This window comes from Lineus longissimus, chromosome 19 (assembly GCF_910592395.1).
Source record: "Lineus longissimus chromosome 19, tnLinLong1.2, whole genome shotgun sequence".
NCBI lineage: Eukaryota > Metazoa > Nemertea > Pilidiophora > Heteronemertea > Lineidae > Lineus > Lineus longissimus.
The window spans coordinates 446,119-458,198 of record NC_088326.1 but is presented as its reverse complement, the minus strand read 5'-3'; the positions used below and the strand labels follow the sequence as shown (position 1 = coordinate 458,198).

General features: G+C 42.3%; 2 protein-coding genes across 2 annotated transcripts; one reads left to right on the top strand and one right to left on the bottom strand.

The window, feature by feature from the left end:
- The first annotated feature begins 36 nt into the window (after window positions 1–36).
- LOC135503212 (zinc finger protein 62 homolog) lies at window positions 37–7,659 on the top strand. Its single transcript, XM_064796674.1, has 7 exons — window positions 37–113; window positions 1,106–1,365; window positions 1,716–3,859; window positions 3,976–4,155; window positions 4,275–4,408; window positions 4,636–4,814; window positions 5,065–7,659. The coding sequence occupies exons 2-7, from the start codon at window positions 1,143–1,145 to the stop codon at window positions 6,033–6,035; spliced, it is 3,831 nt and encodes a 1,276-aa protein (XP_064652744.1). The 5' UTR covers window positions 37–113; window positions 1,106–1,142; the 3' UTR covers window positions 6,036–7,659.
- Window positions 7,660–8,156: 497 nt separating this feature from the next.
- On the bottom strand, window positions 8,157–11,666 carry LOC135503157 (BAG family molecular chaperone regulator 3-like). Its single transcript, XM_064796551.1, has 2 exons — window positions 11,428–11,666; window positions 8,157–11,127 (listed from the first exon to the last, which is right to left on the bottom strand). Exons 1-2 carry the CDS (start codon window positions 11,647–11,649, stop codon window positions 10,039–10,041), a joined length of 1,311 nt encoding a protein of 436 aa, XP_064652621.1. The 5' UTR covers window positions 11,650–11,666; the 3' UTR covers window positions 8,157–10,038.
- Window positions 11,667–12,080: the final 414 nt, after the last annotated feature.

The window sequence follows — 12,080 nt, the reverse complement described above, 5'->3', positions numbered from 1 at the left end:
TACTGGCAGAGCAGGAGTTTCGTAAAGGTGCTTATGGCCGATTCTTTTTCCAAGGGTTTGTCAAGTCGCCGTTCAATTTTACCGAAATAATCCTTCACGATGTTGCCTCATTGGTAAGATATGATTATGCAATGATAATTGAGGTTTCGAACTTTTTGTTCAATGCCTGCAATTAGCGATTTATGCCACCATCTTTTCCCCAGGGGCTTCCAAAGTTATCCTGTACACTCTGTTCCCAACCAATTTTTCAGACATTTTCCAGACTGGCTTCTTCTGAAAGGTCAAATTCTTTCCCTGATTTCACCCTCAAATCTAAAAAATTCTGGTTTGATTTTGCTGTGTTATGCCCATGGTCATTTTAAATACATTGTGGCTGTTTTCGGTGACAAAAGCTTTCCCTTAAAGTACAAATCAGATTTGAAATATGTATATATTTCTAATTTGGAAATAGCCCATTATTTTATGAGGGGGTGGTCAGGATTCAGGGGTGTGGGCGATACCAAATTCCTTTAATGTGTATTGAAATTGACATTGACATGTACTGTGATTGACACTGGCATTGTTACACTTTTTTGTCTTTTTCAAATGATTTTGAATAAGTGTATGAACTATAATCTTTGCAAAATCCTTGGCACATCAATATATTTAAACTTCAACAATGTTGGTTATTGAAATTGTTTGTGTCATAGAGACCAGAAAGGTATCTGGTTGTGTCATCACAGAGACACCACAAAAAAAGAATCTGGTTGTGACATAGAGACTTCAATCAAAGGAATCTGGTTGTGACATAGAGACAACAAATGAATCTGGTTGTGACATAGAGACTACAATCAAAGGAATCTGGTTGTGACATAGAGACTACAATCAAAGGAATCTGGTTGTGACATAGAGACTACAATCAAAGGAATCTGGTTGTGACATAGAGACTATAAAGGAATCTGGTTGTGACATAGAGACTACAATCAAAGGAATCTGGTTGTGACATAGAGACAACAAAGGAATCTGGTTGTGACATATAGACCACTAAGAAACTGGTTGTGATATGTATACAGACCACAGAGAACATTGTCTATTGCTACAATTGTTCTTTCAATCTCTTCTTCAGATCATACTTGGGTACTGGTTGCCAAGTCACCATAAAGATGGCGTACATCCAAGAGACGCTGGTTCACCAGAGCCACCCGAAGACGGTCATGACCCAGATGCAGCAACTACAAACCCAGCAAGTCCTGTGCGATCTGACACTGCTGACAAAAGATGGCGGCAACTTCCCTGTCCACAAACTCGTCATGATCAGTGGGTCAGAGTATTTCAAGACGTTGTTGGATAAAGGGATGCTCAATGCAGAAGGATTGATTATGCATGGTGGGTACCTATAATGTCCGGATTGTCAAAATGCAACTGCTTTGATGCTGTGTTGACTCTGAAGGGACACTGGGCAAGTGAATCGTTATCGCTGAGAAACCGAACCTTCGGCAATAACCTTTCTTCTATGTCCTTTGAATGATAATGCACCAAGGTTCCCGGTACCTCATGCCATTGCCAGTGCCAGGGGAAGACCACATGAGTATGATGAGTATCTTGTGGTGGACTTCTCCCAGGCCGCAGACAGATTCACAATCCCCTACAAACGGACCCAAACCATGGTGCCACCACAGAGGTGAATGGTCGCGCAAAGAGAACTATCTCTAAACTGACTTGCTCTTGTTTTCCAGACATCACTTGCAACTCCTTGCAGCAGCTTATTCACTACTTATACACAGGCGTGGCATACGTCAATAAGTTCACCATCATGCAGCTCTACACTGCAGCCAGCCAGCTCAGCATCATCTCGTTGAAGAAACTCTGCCGCGACTATGTGCGACGGAACGCCAGGTCAATGGGACTTGCTGATGATCTTTTGGAGGAGATGAAGACAGTATGGGCACGGGAGGATGCTATGGCACGCCAGAGTAAAGACACGCAACCAACCATGATAACGTCTCCCATCGGGAGTAATACTGGTTTTCCGGCACCAGTTGCCCCGTCGCTGCCTACAATTTCAGCTGCACCAATCGGGAGTGAGAACGCGGCGAATGGGGGCAAGGTTGTTTACTATCCAGATGAGATGTCGCTCGATGGCGAACATTTAGAGGGTGAACCGGTCATTCCTGAGGAAGTGGCTCCACCTATTGTGGAGACAAGGAATGAAGATACTTTGAGTGGGAAGATGAAAACTGATGAAAGTGTTGTAGTGGCAGAGAAACCTGCCGAGATTCAGGCCAATGTTAAGGATGAAGCAGAACTCAAGGCTGAGGATGATTTGGGTAATCTGAGTTACGGCGAGTTTGAGAGTACGGAAGGGGATAATGACGATGATTACAACCCAGGGGGCGCTGACGAGGGAGATGTGGTTATGGGGAAGCGTAGGAAAGGTAATGTTGCTGCAAAGCTTCCAGTTAAACGAAAACGTAGTCAAAAGAAATCTGTTTCTATCTCGACGACAAAGCCGATGAGGTCGAGACGTAGTTCGAAAAAAACTGTGAAGGTGTCGAGAAAAACAAAGAAACCAGCGAAATCCATGACAAAGTCAGATGAAAAGCCTCGTCCAATCAAATTAAAGATACGTAAATCGGATGTGGAAGATTATGATAAGTTTATATGCAGCGTCTGTGGCGATGGGTTCCGTTATGACACGTTTTTGAAACTGCATAAATTAAAGGAGCACGCGACAACCATCCCAACAGTTGGGATGCATTTTTTCATGAGGAAATATCGTCGTATCATGTACAATCCCCGGCCAGTAGATGGAGCCTACCATTGTTGTCGACCACGTTGTTTAGAGCGTGAAGAAACGTTTACAAACCTGACACGTTTGAGATGTCATGAGATTAAGAGACATCCGGAATTTCCGTTTCTAATCTCTCTGGAACCTAAGGTCAAGGTCAGAGAGAGACGAAGACGGAAATATAGTTGTAATTTATGCCAGCCGCAGCGCTACTTCCTGCATTTGAATCTCTTGAAGAAACACAATGGCGTGATGCACGGTGATATCGTGCAAGACGAGAAAGTGGGAGAGCGTAAGAGAAGAAGTGCACAAAAGAAGAACGCTGTCCTGAAACTGAAGCCCAAGAAGAGATTAGTCATGACATTACCTTTACCGGCTCCCGGGAACATCATGTGTCAATTGTGCAAACTGCCGATCAAAAACCAAGTCGAACTTGCCAAACACTTGCAGCTCGATCATGACATTTACACTTTAGTCTATAACAAGAGTAAAATCAAACTGCAGTGTCCGGATTGTCGTAAAGCTTGCGCTGGAAACCGCAATACGTATAAACTTCTCCGTAAACATATCCGGTCGGCGCACGGAACAGACATTGCACGGCAGTGTTTCTACTGCGGTCGGGTCATGAACAGCCGCACCAGCCTCAATCATCACTTGAAAAGTTCCCACCGTATAAATCCATCGATTATGAAACTTGACCCGATCATGAAGAAATATATCGTCGGGGGAGAGAAATCTGGCGGTGATGATGTGACGGGTACTCTACGCTGTCATTATTGTCGAACAGCTCTTCCAACAGACTCTGAATTAGCGGATCACCTGCGTACCATGCATGCCCAGTTTGCTTCCTTTACGCGTATCACTGCTAAAGACAATTCAGATAATTATGACTGCCAACGTTGCCACCGTGTGTTCAAAACTGTCGATGAGATTCAGCTGCATTTTGTCGATGATCATGGGCCTGGACGTCGCATGAAGAATAAACACACCAGCGAGATTCTTGGCATATTCCGGTGCCGGGAGGAAGGGTGTTTCTCCGAGTCGAGGGTTGAAGCAGAGTTGGAGTCTCACATGAAGGAAAAACATCCCTCAGTAAGTCAAATTCCTCGTATGTGATCTTGATCATGTCACTTTATTACAAAAGATATTTATCAAAGTCCAGGTCTATTGATCATACGAGGTAATGATAGATCTGACTATTTTTTCAGGTGAAATACGACTGCCATCAGTGTCACTTCACGACTTCCCTCTGCTACAAGCTGGATGAGCATCTTCCTAAACACACCTCAAAGTTCATCTGCGACCTTTGTGGAAAAGAATGCCGGAAAAACTTTGCCCTGAAAACACACAAGTTCAGAAAACATAACATACAGGATGCAAGTTTGAAGGTAAGGGACATCATATTTACATGTTCTGAGGCACGCTGCATTGAAATCTCCTTTACCCCACTCTCCCTTCCCCTCCCTGTCCAACCTGAAATAATTACGGTCACATTCTACTATTCCAGGTGCACCAGTGCGAGTTTGACGGATGTCGGTTCACATGCTTCCAGAAAAGTTCGCTGAAAGGTCACATGATCAAACATCAGAAAGACAAGCCATTCACATGTCCGACCTGTGGCCGAAGCTTGAAGACGGCACAGTAAGTAGTTGAGCGGGGATTGTTCTAACTCGATGTGTTTTGCCTTTTGTATAAATGATGCAACTAATGATACCATCAGGACTTACTGGTCTAGAACCTTCCAACGGATGGACATGTTACTAGGTTTTGATAAGTTTTTGGGGAAATGTTTATGCTGTACGGGACACCAGGAGTTGCCAGTATTTCTTGAATATCTCCTTGTTATAATGAACATTTTCTGTCTTCAGGAGTCTCGAGATGCATAACAACAAGGTCCACAAAGGAATACGCCCTTATATGTGTGAAATCTGTGGACGTGGATTCTCCAAGCAATGTGAGATTCGCGCCCATGTCAGACAGCACTCATCTGACCGCCTCAAGTGTGAACACTGCAAGTTCTCAACAATGAACAAGTATAGTCTGATCAGTAAGTATTGAGTCTTGAAACAAATAGTACTATCAGGATGTGCTCATTGAGTATTGCCAGCTCGAGTTTGATTAGTCAGTCTTTCAAGGTGTGGAACTAATGACGCCTTCCTGAAGTGTTGGTCGAGTTTTTCACGAATAGTCAAGTCAGTGAAGTTTCATCAACTAAACTGTTTTGAGTACGTGTTGTCTCCTATAAAAATGTCACCATCACTGTTTGCATTATATCTCATTGCACTTGATCCTTCCAGGCCACCTTCTGTCACGCCACAACATCCAAGTACGAGAAAACGAAAAGCTTTTCCACTGCCCAATGTGCGATTATAAAACAATGCGTGAAAAACACCTGACCAATCACATCAACTCTCACTTGAACGTCCGAGAATTCATCTGTTCAAAATGCGGGAAGAGCTTCGTTTCGGCAAATTCACTGCGTGGTCATAATAACTGGGTGCATAGCGAGAAGCGGTATCGGTGTGACTTCTGTAGCTACCGCGGTGGGTCGTTGTCGAATTTGAAACAGCATGTACGAATCATGCACACTCAAAGAGGGTTAAAGCCATACAAATGTGCATACTGTGATTTCCGTTGCGAGTTGAGCGGGAATTGTCGCGTGCATTGCCGCTCAGCGCACAAAGGTTTAGAAATCAAATGGGTCAAAGTGGTGGATTTCAATCTTGATTTGCCAAAGAAAGGTTTGTTGGGTGATGATTATGAGGAGGAGGACCTTCCTACGATGGTCCCTACGACTAGTCAAGCTGTGACAACGTTACCCTTGGAGACGCAGATATCAGCAACGCCACCGCCATTGCAGACGACTGTCCAGATTCCTGTCGTGGAGCTGCATAATAAAAAAGAATCGGCACTGGCACACGAGTTACAACAAGAAATACACGAGGTCCACGACATTCGTGACTTGAGAGAAATGGCGGCCGCCCAAGAGGCGAGGGAAATTGAGATTGGACGCCAGTCGGCTCCACCTAGTAGTAGTCATACACCGCAGCCGGTTATGTATCAACAGGATGGTACAGGGCCGGTGATGTATCCAGATCCTCACACTGCCCTCTATCTGTCAGAACCGATACCAACAACGAGAACAACATATTATTCCACCGATGGGAATTTGTATGACGTACAACGAGCACAAATGTATATGCCTCACGATGCACATACTGGACACCTGTATCAACATCATGAAGGTGGGGGGATGTACACTAACTAGAATCATGGAGGGGACGTGTAATTCCTATAATTGCTTTCAGAACAGTACTCAATTGAAGAGGAGAGCATCAAAATGTTGGCAGCCATTTTGACGAAAGCAGTAAGTGCAACCATGGAGACCACGACCAGATCTAGTTTTAACCCCTTCAGTACTGATAATGTTGCTATGTTAATGTATGTTTCCATGCTTGCTCATGTGTTGCTATGGTCTAAATGGCAGCCACACCCTATCCTCCCCTATTGAGAGTCTTTGGAACCAAAATGCTGTCCACCTGATTGAGTAGCTGATGGTTCAATACGTGTGAATTTGTGTAAAGTGTCTTTTCCAAGGACATAGGCAAAAGTTGTACTTAGATATCTGAAACCAGATGAAGAAGATATTTTGTAAGTGTTAGATTTTCTTTCTGTGTGCCATAATTAATTGACTTGAATAGTATGATTCAGAAGATAAATATACACAAGTATTGTGTTAGTTAGTGTGACGTCCCACAAAAATTATTTAGGCGTATATTCGTTAGGTTGTTAGATATTTAGTATTTGATATGAAGTCTATTTCACCTTGGATGATAGAAGGTTACGTGTACATTTGTACAACAGGTGCTATATCTTATGTAAGATGACCAGCTGCCATCCCAGGTGACTCTGACTGAAAACGCAGATTGAGCTTCAACCATTGCCATGACAACCAAGTTGATATGTTTCTATGGATACAAAGGTGGTGAAGAGTCATGTTATGGCTTATTAAGAAGAAAACTTATATGATGATTAAGATGATTCTACTTAAAGATGGTGAGAAAGAGAGTGTTTATAATTGGAGGTGTAGTTTGTTGAGAAGGTCAACGTGCGGGTGTAAGATGCAGTAAGAAGGAGGAATGCAAGGGCTGTCTATCACTAGTTGTAGAGTTTCTCTACAGAAACTCCTTTGCACTATAGTCTTGGTAGATAACATAAATAACAAAAACTTTTAAGTTATGATGCAGGAGTTTTTGCTGTTAGACACTGATTTAATGTATTTCAACTGTCAATTTTTCTGAAATTGAAAATGTACACTATACATTGCTTATATTTAGAAGATTAATTGGAAGAACCCTTCAACTAAACATCTTGTGGCATTGATTCCTACAGGCCAATAGATGACTTGTGTCAATTCTAGTGTGTTTCAAACTAGTTTTAACCCCAGGGGTTTTGAAAAATGAGTAAATCACTAATCAGGTACCTTTATTGAAATTGTACTTAAGCGAATCAAGTGTTGGGTCTTATTATTTCGAGATATTTTCTGTTGAATTTCTGTTCGCATTTTTACCTGGAGATTACGGAGAAGTCTATCAGGTGCCATTACAACTTTCGCCTACAGGGTGTGTCAAGAAAACAGCGACATGAAGGGAATACCTCAATCCATGTCCAAACAGCAGGGGCACCTGTTGCGAACATGCTTGTTCATATTCTGTCTACATCATGTTTAGAGACCCGCTGTGATGACCTGTTATTCACAATTAGCTAGTTATAATGGCTCCTGGCATTGGCATTTCTCCAAACATGTTGAACTATTGACAGTACAAGCTGGCCATGTATTAGTTGAGGTTAGAGTCTAGACAATATAGAATATATATTATACAATAAATTGATAGGAGAAATAGATTTCTTTGTGTGATTTGATTTTCTGTTAGTATCATTATCCATCTGTGGGAGATGACTTTACAGCCAGCATGAAGAAAGCTCTCACAATGGAAGACGGTATCACAACAACAACATTTAAGGACTGCATCACATCCACCCAGTCCGCTACCTGTCTTAAGGACGACCACAACCTGTCGCGCATATGCCGAGGACTATCGGGGATTGTCACAAACAGTCTTGTCTATACTGAGGACTAGTTCTCATACGTTTCATGAGGCATAACCACTCGTCTCACTACATCCTTGAGGAGAATTGTCATCAGAGTGATATACCACGGCAAAGACAGCTCAACCGCTCTGGAGAGCAGGGTGCACATGCTCTTCCCAGAGCAGGAGTTGGAGGCGTGATTACTCGCCCGGTGAACTCAAGGCTGTGAAATTACCACAGAGCATAGATACCAAGGGAATCGGTGTGAGTAGAAAAAGAGAATAACACAACAAATTAGTTATAAATTCAATTGTAACACAGACTTTAATCATTAATAATTGAATTTACATAAAATTTAACTCTATTAATAACTTACTGTTATTTACATAATTCAATCCTAGCTATTTACATTTGAAGTACATCATGTGAACAATAGGTGGCATCACAGTGAAATTATTAAAGGACACATGGCCCAAGATCTGCAGAAATGACATGTTTTGAACATAAAGAGGTGGAGTCAATTCACCAGTTCGTTTAAAGGAGGAGTTGTCGTACTTGGCAGAAAGTACTGCTCCACTGGCAATCAAGAGATATGTAACTATATGCAGAGCCTGCCCAGCTGTAACTCTTCCTACTCCTCCTTTAAGACAGAGACAATGCAGACTTTACATCACAATTCAAACCAATGCCTGTGATATCATAAAAGTAAACACGAGACATATTTTGAACTCGACCGGGATCGGTGCTTTTTAGCACGACATGAACACTAGAGTGTCTTTCAGAGTCTAACACAAGTAATACATATGTAAACTGGGCAGGCCCACAGAAATATTCCAGGAGACCATAAAATGAACTTCTAGGCCTACTTGTGTCCACGGAAACAACAACAGACAGCTGATTTCATCATAAGTGCTACCATGGTTGCTTTGTGTGAGTGGGAATCAACCAATACCACGGATCAGATGTCAGACACCAAAAAGAAGTTGACACTCCCTCGTAAAGGTCAAACTCATGTGTTTGCTATTGGATGGACAAGAGCATGGAGTGAGCCTCACATAGTTTACTGTTCCATCTTGAAGCATTGAAAAGAAAGGTTGACTGAGAGGTTTCTCACCAATTCAGATGGAAACATCTTAGGCTGGTGTAGCAGTCGAAAATGTTCCCCAACATGTATTACCACAAGATGCAAAACAAAAGGACGTCATGTCATTTTTAGAGGTTAAGGTAAAGGGATACAAATACAGCACACCAGTGTAGAAACCAACTGGCAGTACACAGCAGTAGAGGAGGCTATAACTGTACCACCCTACCTTACACTACAAAATGCCCTCACTACTTTAGTTGTGTATGTCGTAACGACGCGGAGCTAAAGTTCATTCAGTCCTACACAGTCATTTCGGATACTTGGGCAAATCTAGAAGAATGGCATTTCAATTGAATGTGATCTGACAATAGGAATTACTACTCATTACACACATGTAAGCAGGAAACGGGCAAATCAACAAATAATTGTTCAGCCAAGTTTGCCTAAATGCCACCCCTCCGAGGTGTGTTACAATATACTTACAATGAACATGATTCTGGCATGTCCACATACAGGCAAGAGACTTTGACACTCACCAATGTAATATTTGCTTTCGACAGTTAGCATGCACTTTAAACTGGTGAATTGTGATTTGGCTGTGCATTGTTACACTAAGTATTTAACCAAGTTCACATCCATGTAATACGGAGCCTCTAGTTTCTGCCTTTACTCATGATAGTACTCAACTTAAGTTTGTAAAATGTGACATGAAACACTTTCCATTCCAGCTGACTATTCTATACCCTCACTTTCTAGCACCAATTTGTATAAAAAGCTCTCTCAACTCCACAGGGTTTTAAATTCGCCCTAAAAACCTATTGTTACGAGCTTTTAAAAAGTTGTTTTTACAGTACAAGTTCCATCTACAATATGTTATACTATCAAATCACATGCAGGACAACTTTCTGAGGACTGTAGATGAAGATTATTTTCATACAAACTGTAAGAGGATGGATGCACGAACCAAGGGAACCAAGCAATCAGTTTCCCTCTTCATGCATTTTTAATGCTTTCACTTTCAGTTTGCATACAACTTCATCCACAGGCCTTAAACAGTGCCAAACCTAACAATGACATCAGCTATTCATAGCTATATTCAACAAGGGACTTCACTATTAAGTACCATTTCTTTAACTTTGGTTGGTGGTGCTTGGTGGTCACCTGGTGGAGCCGAAGATGGTCCTCCATTTGCATTACGAGGTGGAGCACCAGGTTCATTCGAATTAGTGACACGATTCTGTGTGTTGTCATAGTCATTAGAAGCAGTATCTTGAAGACTATGACCTTGACCTTTTTGCTCGTTGACTAACTGGGCTCCATCACATCGTTCACTGCCAACTAGCTCATCACTTTCAGTGGGAGGCGTATATGTCATTCCCTTCAGTTCCAGTTGATCAAGAGCCTGTTGGACCGACCTTACTACATTTTTCCGTGCCGTTCTGATATCCGAGTTTCCATCCGATTCAATTAAGTCCAACTTGAGCATATTACGTGTCAGCATCTCTTCTAAGTATATGAAGTTTTTGTCACTTTTCGGGCCGATGTACTCGTCAACATCTCGGCGCAGTTTTTCAACGTTACTGCGGATCATGTCGATTTTCTCCATCTGTGTCATATCTTTTGATGGAGTTGAGGCACGACTGTTGTTTGCACTTCCTTGCTCTTGGGGCGCTAGATTAGGATTACGCTGAGGTGTTCTTGGTGACTGGTTTCCAGGTTTGGCACCGCGGACATCTTGAACATTCCTGTTGATCGTTGGGCTTGCTTGATAGGTTTTTTGGGCAGCGCCTTGATTTTGTGGTGAACTCCTTGGAGGCTGTGCTTGATGGAGATTAGGATACACCCGGCTCCCCTGGTGAACAGGAGAATCCTGCTGTTGAGGCATCGGACGTGATTGGGTCCCTGGATGCTGAGGTCTAGCATTCTGCCCGCTATTTGGATGTCCAGACTCGCGCAAGATGGGGATATCAACACTGCCTTGTGGTGTGCGATATTGATGCTGTGGCGTCGATTGGCGGGTTGGTGGCGCTTGTTGAGGTTGCCCGTACTGGTACTGATGCTGCGGCTGCTGCTGGTAAGAACTAGGGGGTTGACTTGGAGGAAATTGATGTTGATGATATCCTCCACCTCCCTGGTGCTGCACTGGAATTGATGTGGAACCATATGGATTATTGTAGTCTCCTTGCTGAAAAGATATAGAAAGAAAAACTCTGCTTAGTTGTATTTTGGGAACAGAAGGGACCATGTCATGATGTTGTTTTTACCTAGGGCTAGGCCTATGTACAAGTGAACCTAAATTAGGCCTAAATCAAATGCTGTGTAAAATAATCACGACAAGCCACACTGACAGGGCAACAGATGAGATGTGATAGCCACGATGACAAGGCAATATAGGCCTATTATGACATTCATGAGGACAAGACCATTAAGATTAGTGTTGAAACCTGTAAAACATGGAGAAATCGAATCTCGAAATTGAACTCACCGATCGACTTTTTCTTGGATCTTGCCAACTTGTTGTTCGGCTGTTGTGATCCACGAAAAATGGCCACCCAGTGCCTCTATCGATAAACATTTCCCAGCCTGGTGGTAATGGTTCGTTGTCGTATGTGTTAGCACTATTCTGATATTGTGGAAATTGAGACATTGCGATTTTTATTGGTGATTTTATCCAGAAATGACCAAAACTAGAAAATGCTGGAAACATTCGCCATATTCCCGAACTTTCCCGAATGTCCAATCCAAGCAGATCTTTGATTGGTTGACTAAAAATATTTAAACCAATAGAAATCACCAATGTAAAATTCTATGGATGACACCTACAGTATTTGTGAACGAAACTCTGATTGGATGAACGAAATTTTATCAGCCAATGATAATTGCAGTTACAAAGAAAAATTAAAGGAACAGTTTTATGCAAGAACGCCAGGTGGCGCAGAATGCAATGAGAAAATTATTTGAGAACTGGAAAATAATGAAATGGCTGTTCTGCATAGAGCTTTGTTTACATGGTGTGTGGCTCTTGTGTTTGTGATAGCACTTGTGCTAAGGCTAGAGGCAAAAGTCCTCTGGAACTGGTTCATAATATTTATACCGATGTGGATATTTGACGGCCTAATTTTGATATATCTGATGTTC

Coding starts and splice junctions, on each gene's coding strand:
- LOC135503157 (XM_064796551.1), bottom strand. CDS start 11,649: ATGTTTCCAGCATTTTCTAGTTTTGGTCATTTCTGGATAAAATCACCA. Junction 11,128..11,427: donor ATCCAAGAAAAAGTCGATCG/GTGAGTTCAATT, acceptor ATATCTTTTCAG/CAAGGAGACTACAATAATCC.
- LOC135503212 (XM_064796674.1), top strand. CDS start 1,143: ATGGCGTACATCCAAGAGACGCTGGTTCACCAGAGCCACCCGAAGACG. Junction 4,156..4,274: donor TACAGGATGCAAGTTTGAAG/GTAAGGGACATC, acceptor CTACTATTCCAG/GTGCACCAGTGCGAGTTTGA. Junction 4,815..5,064: donor GAACAAGTATAGTCTGATCA/GTAAGTATTGAG, acceptor TGATCCTTCCAG/GCCACCTTCTGTCACGCCAC.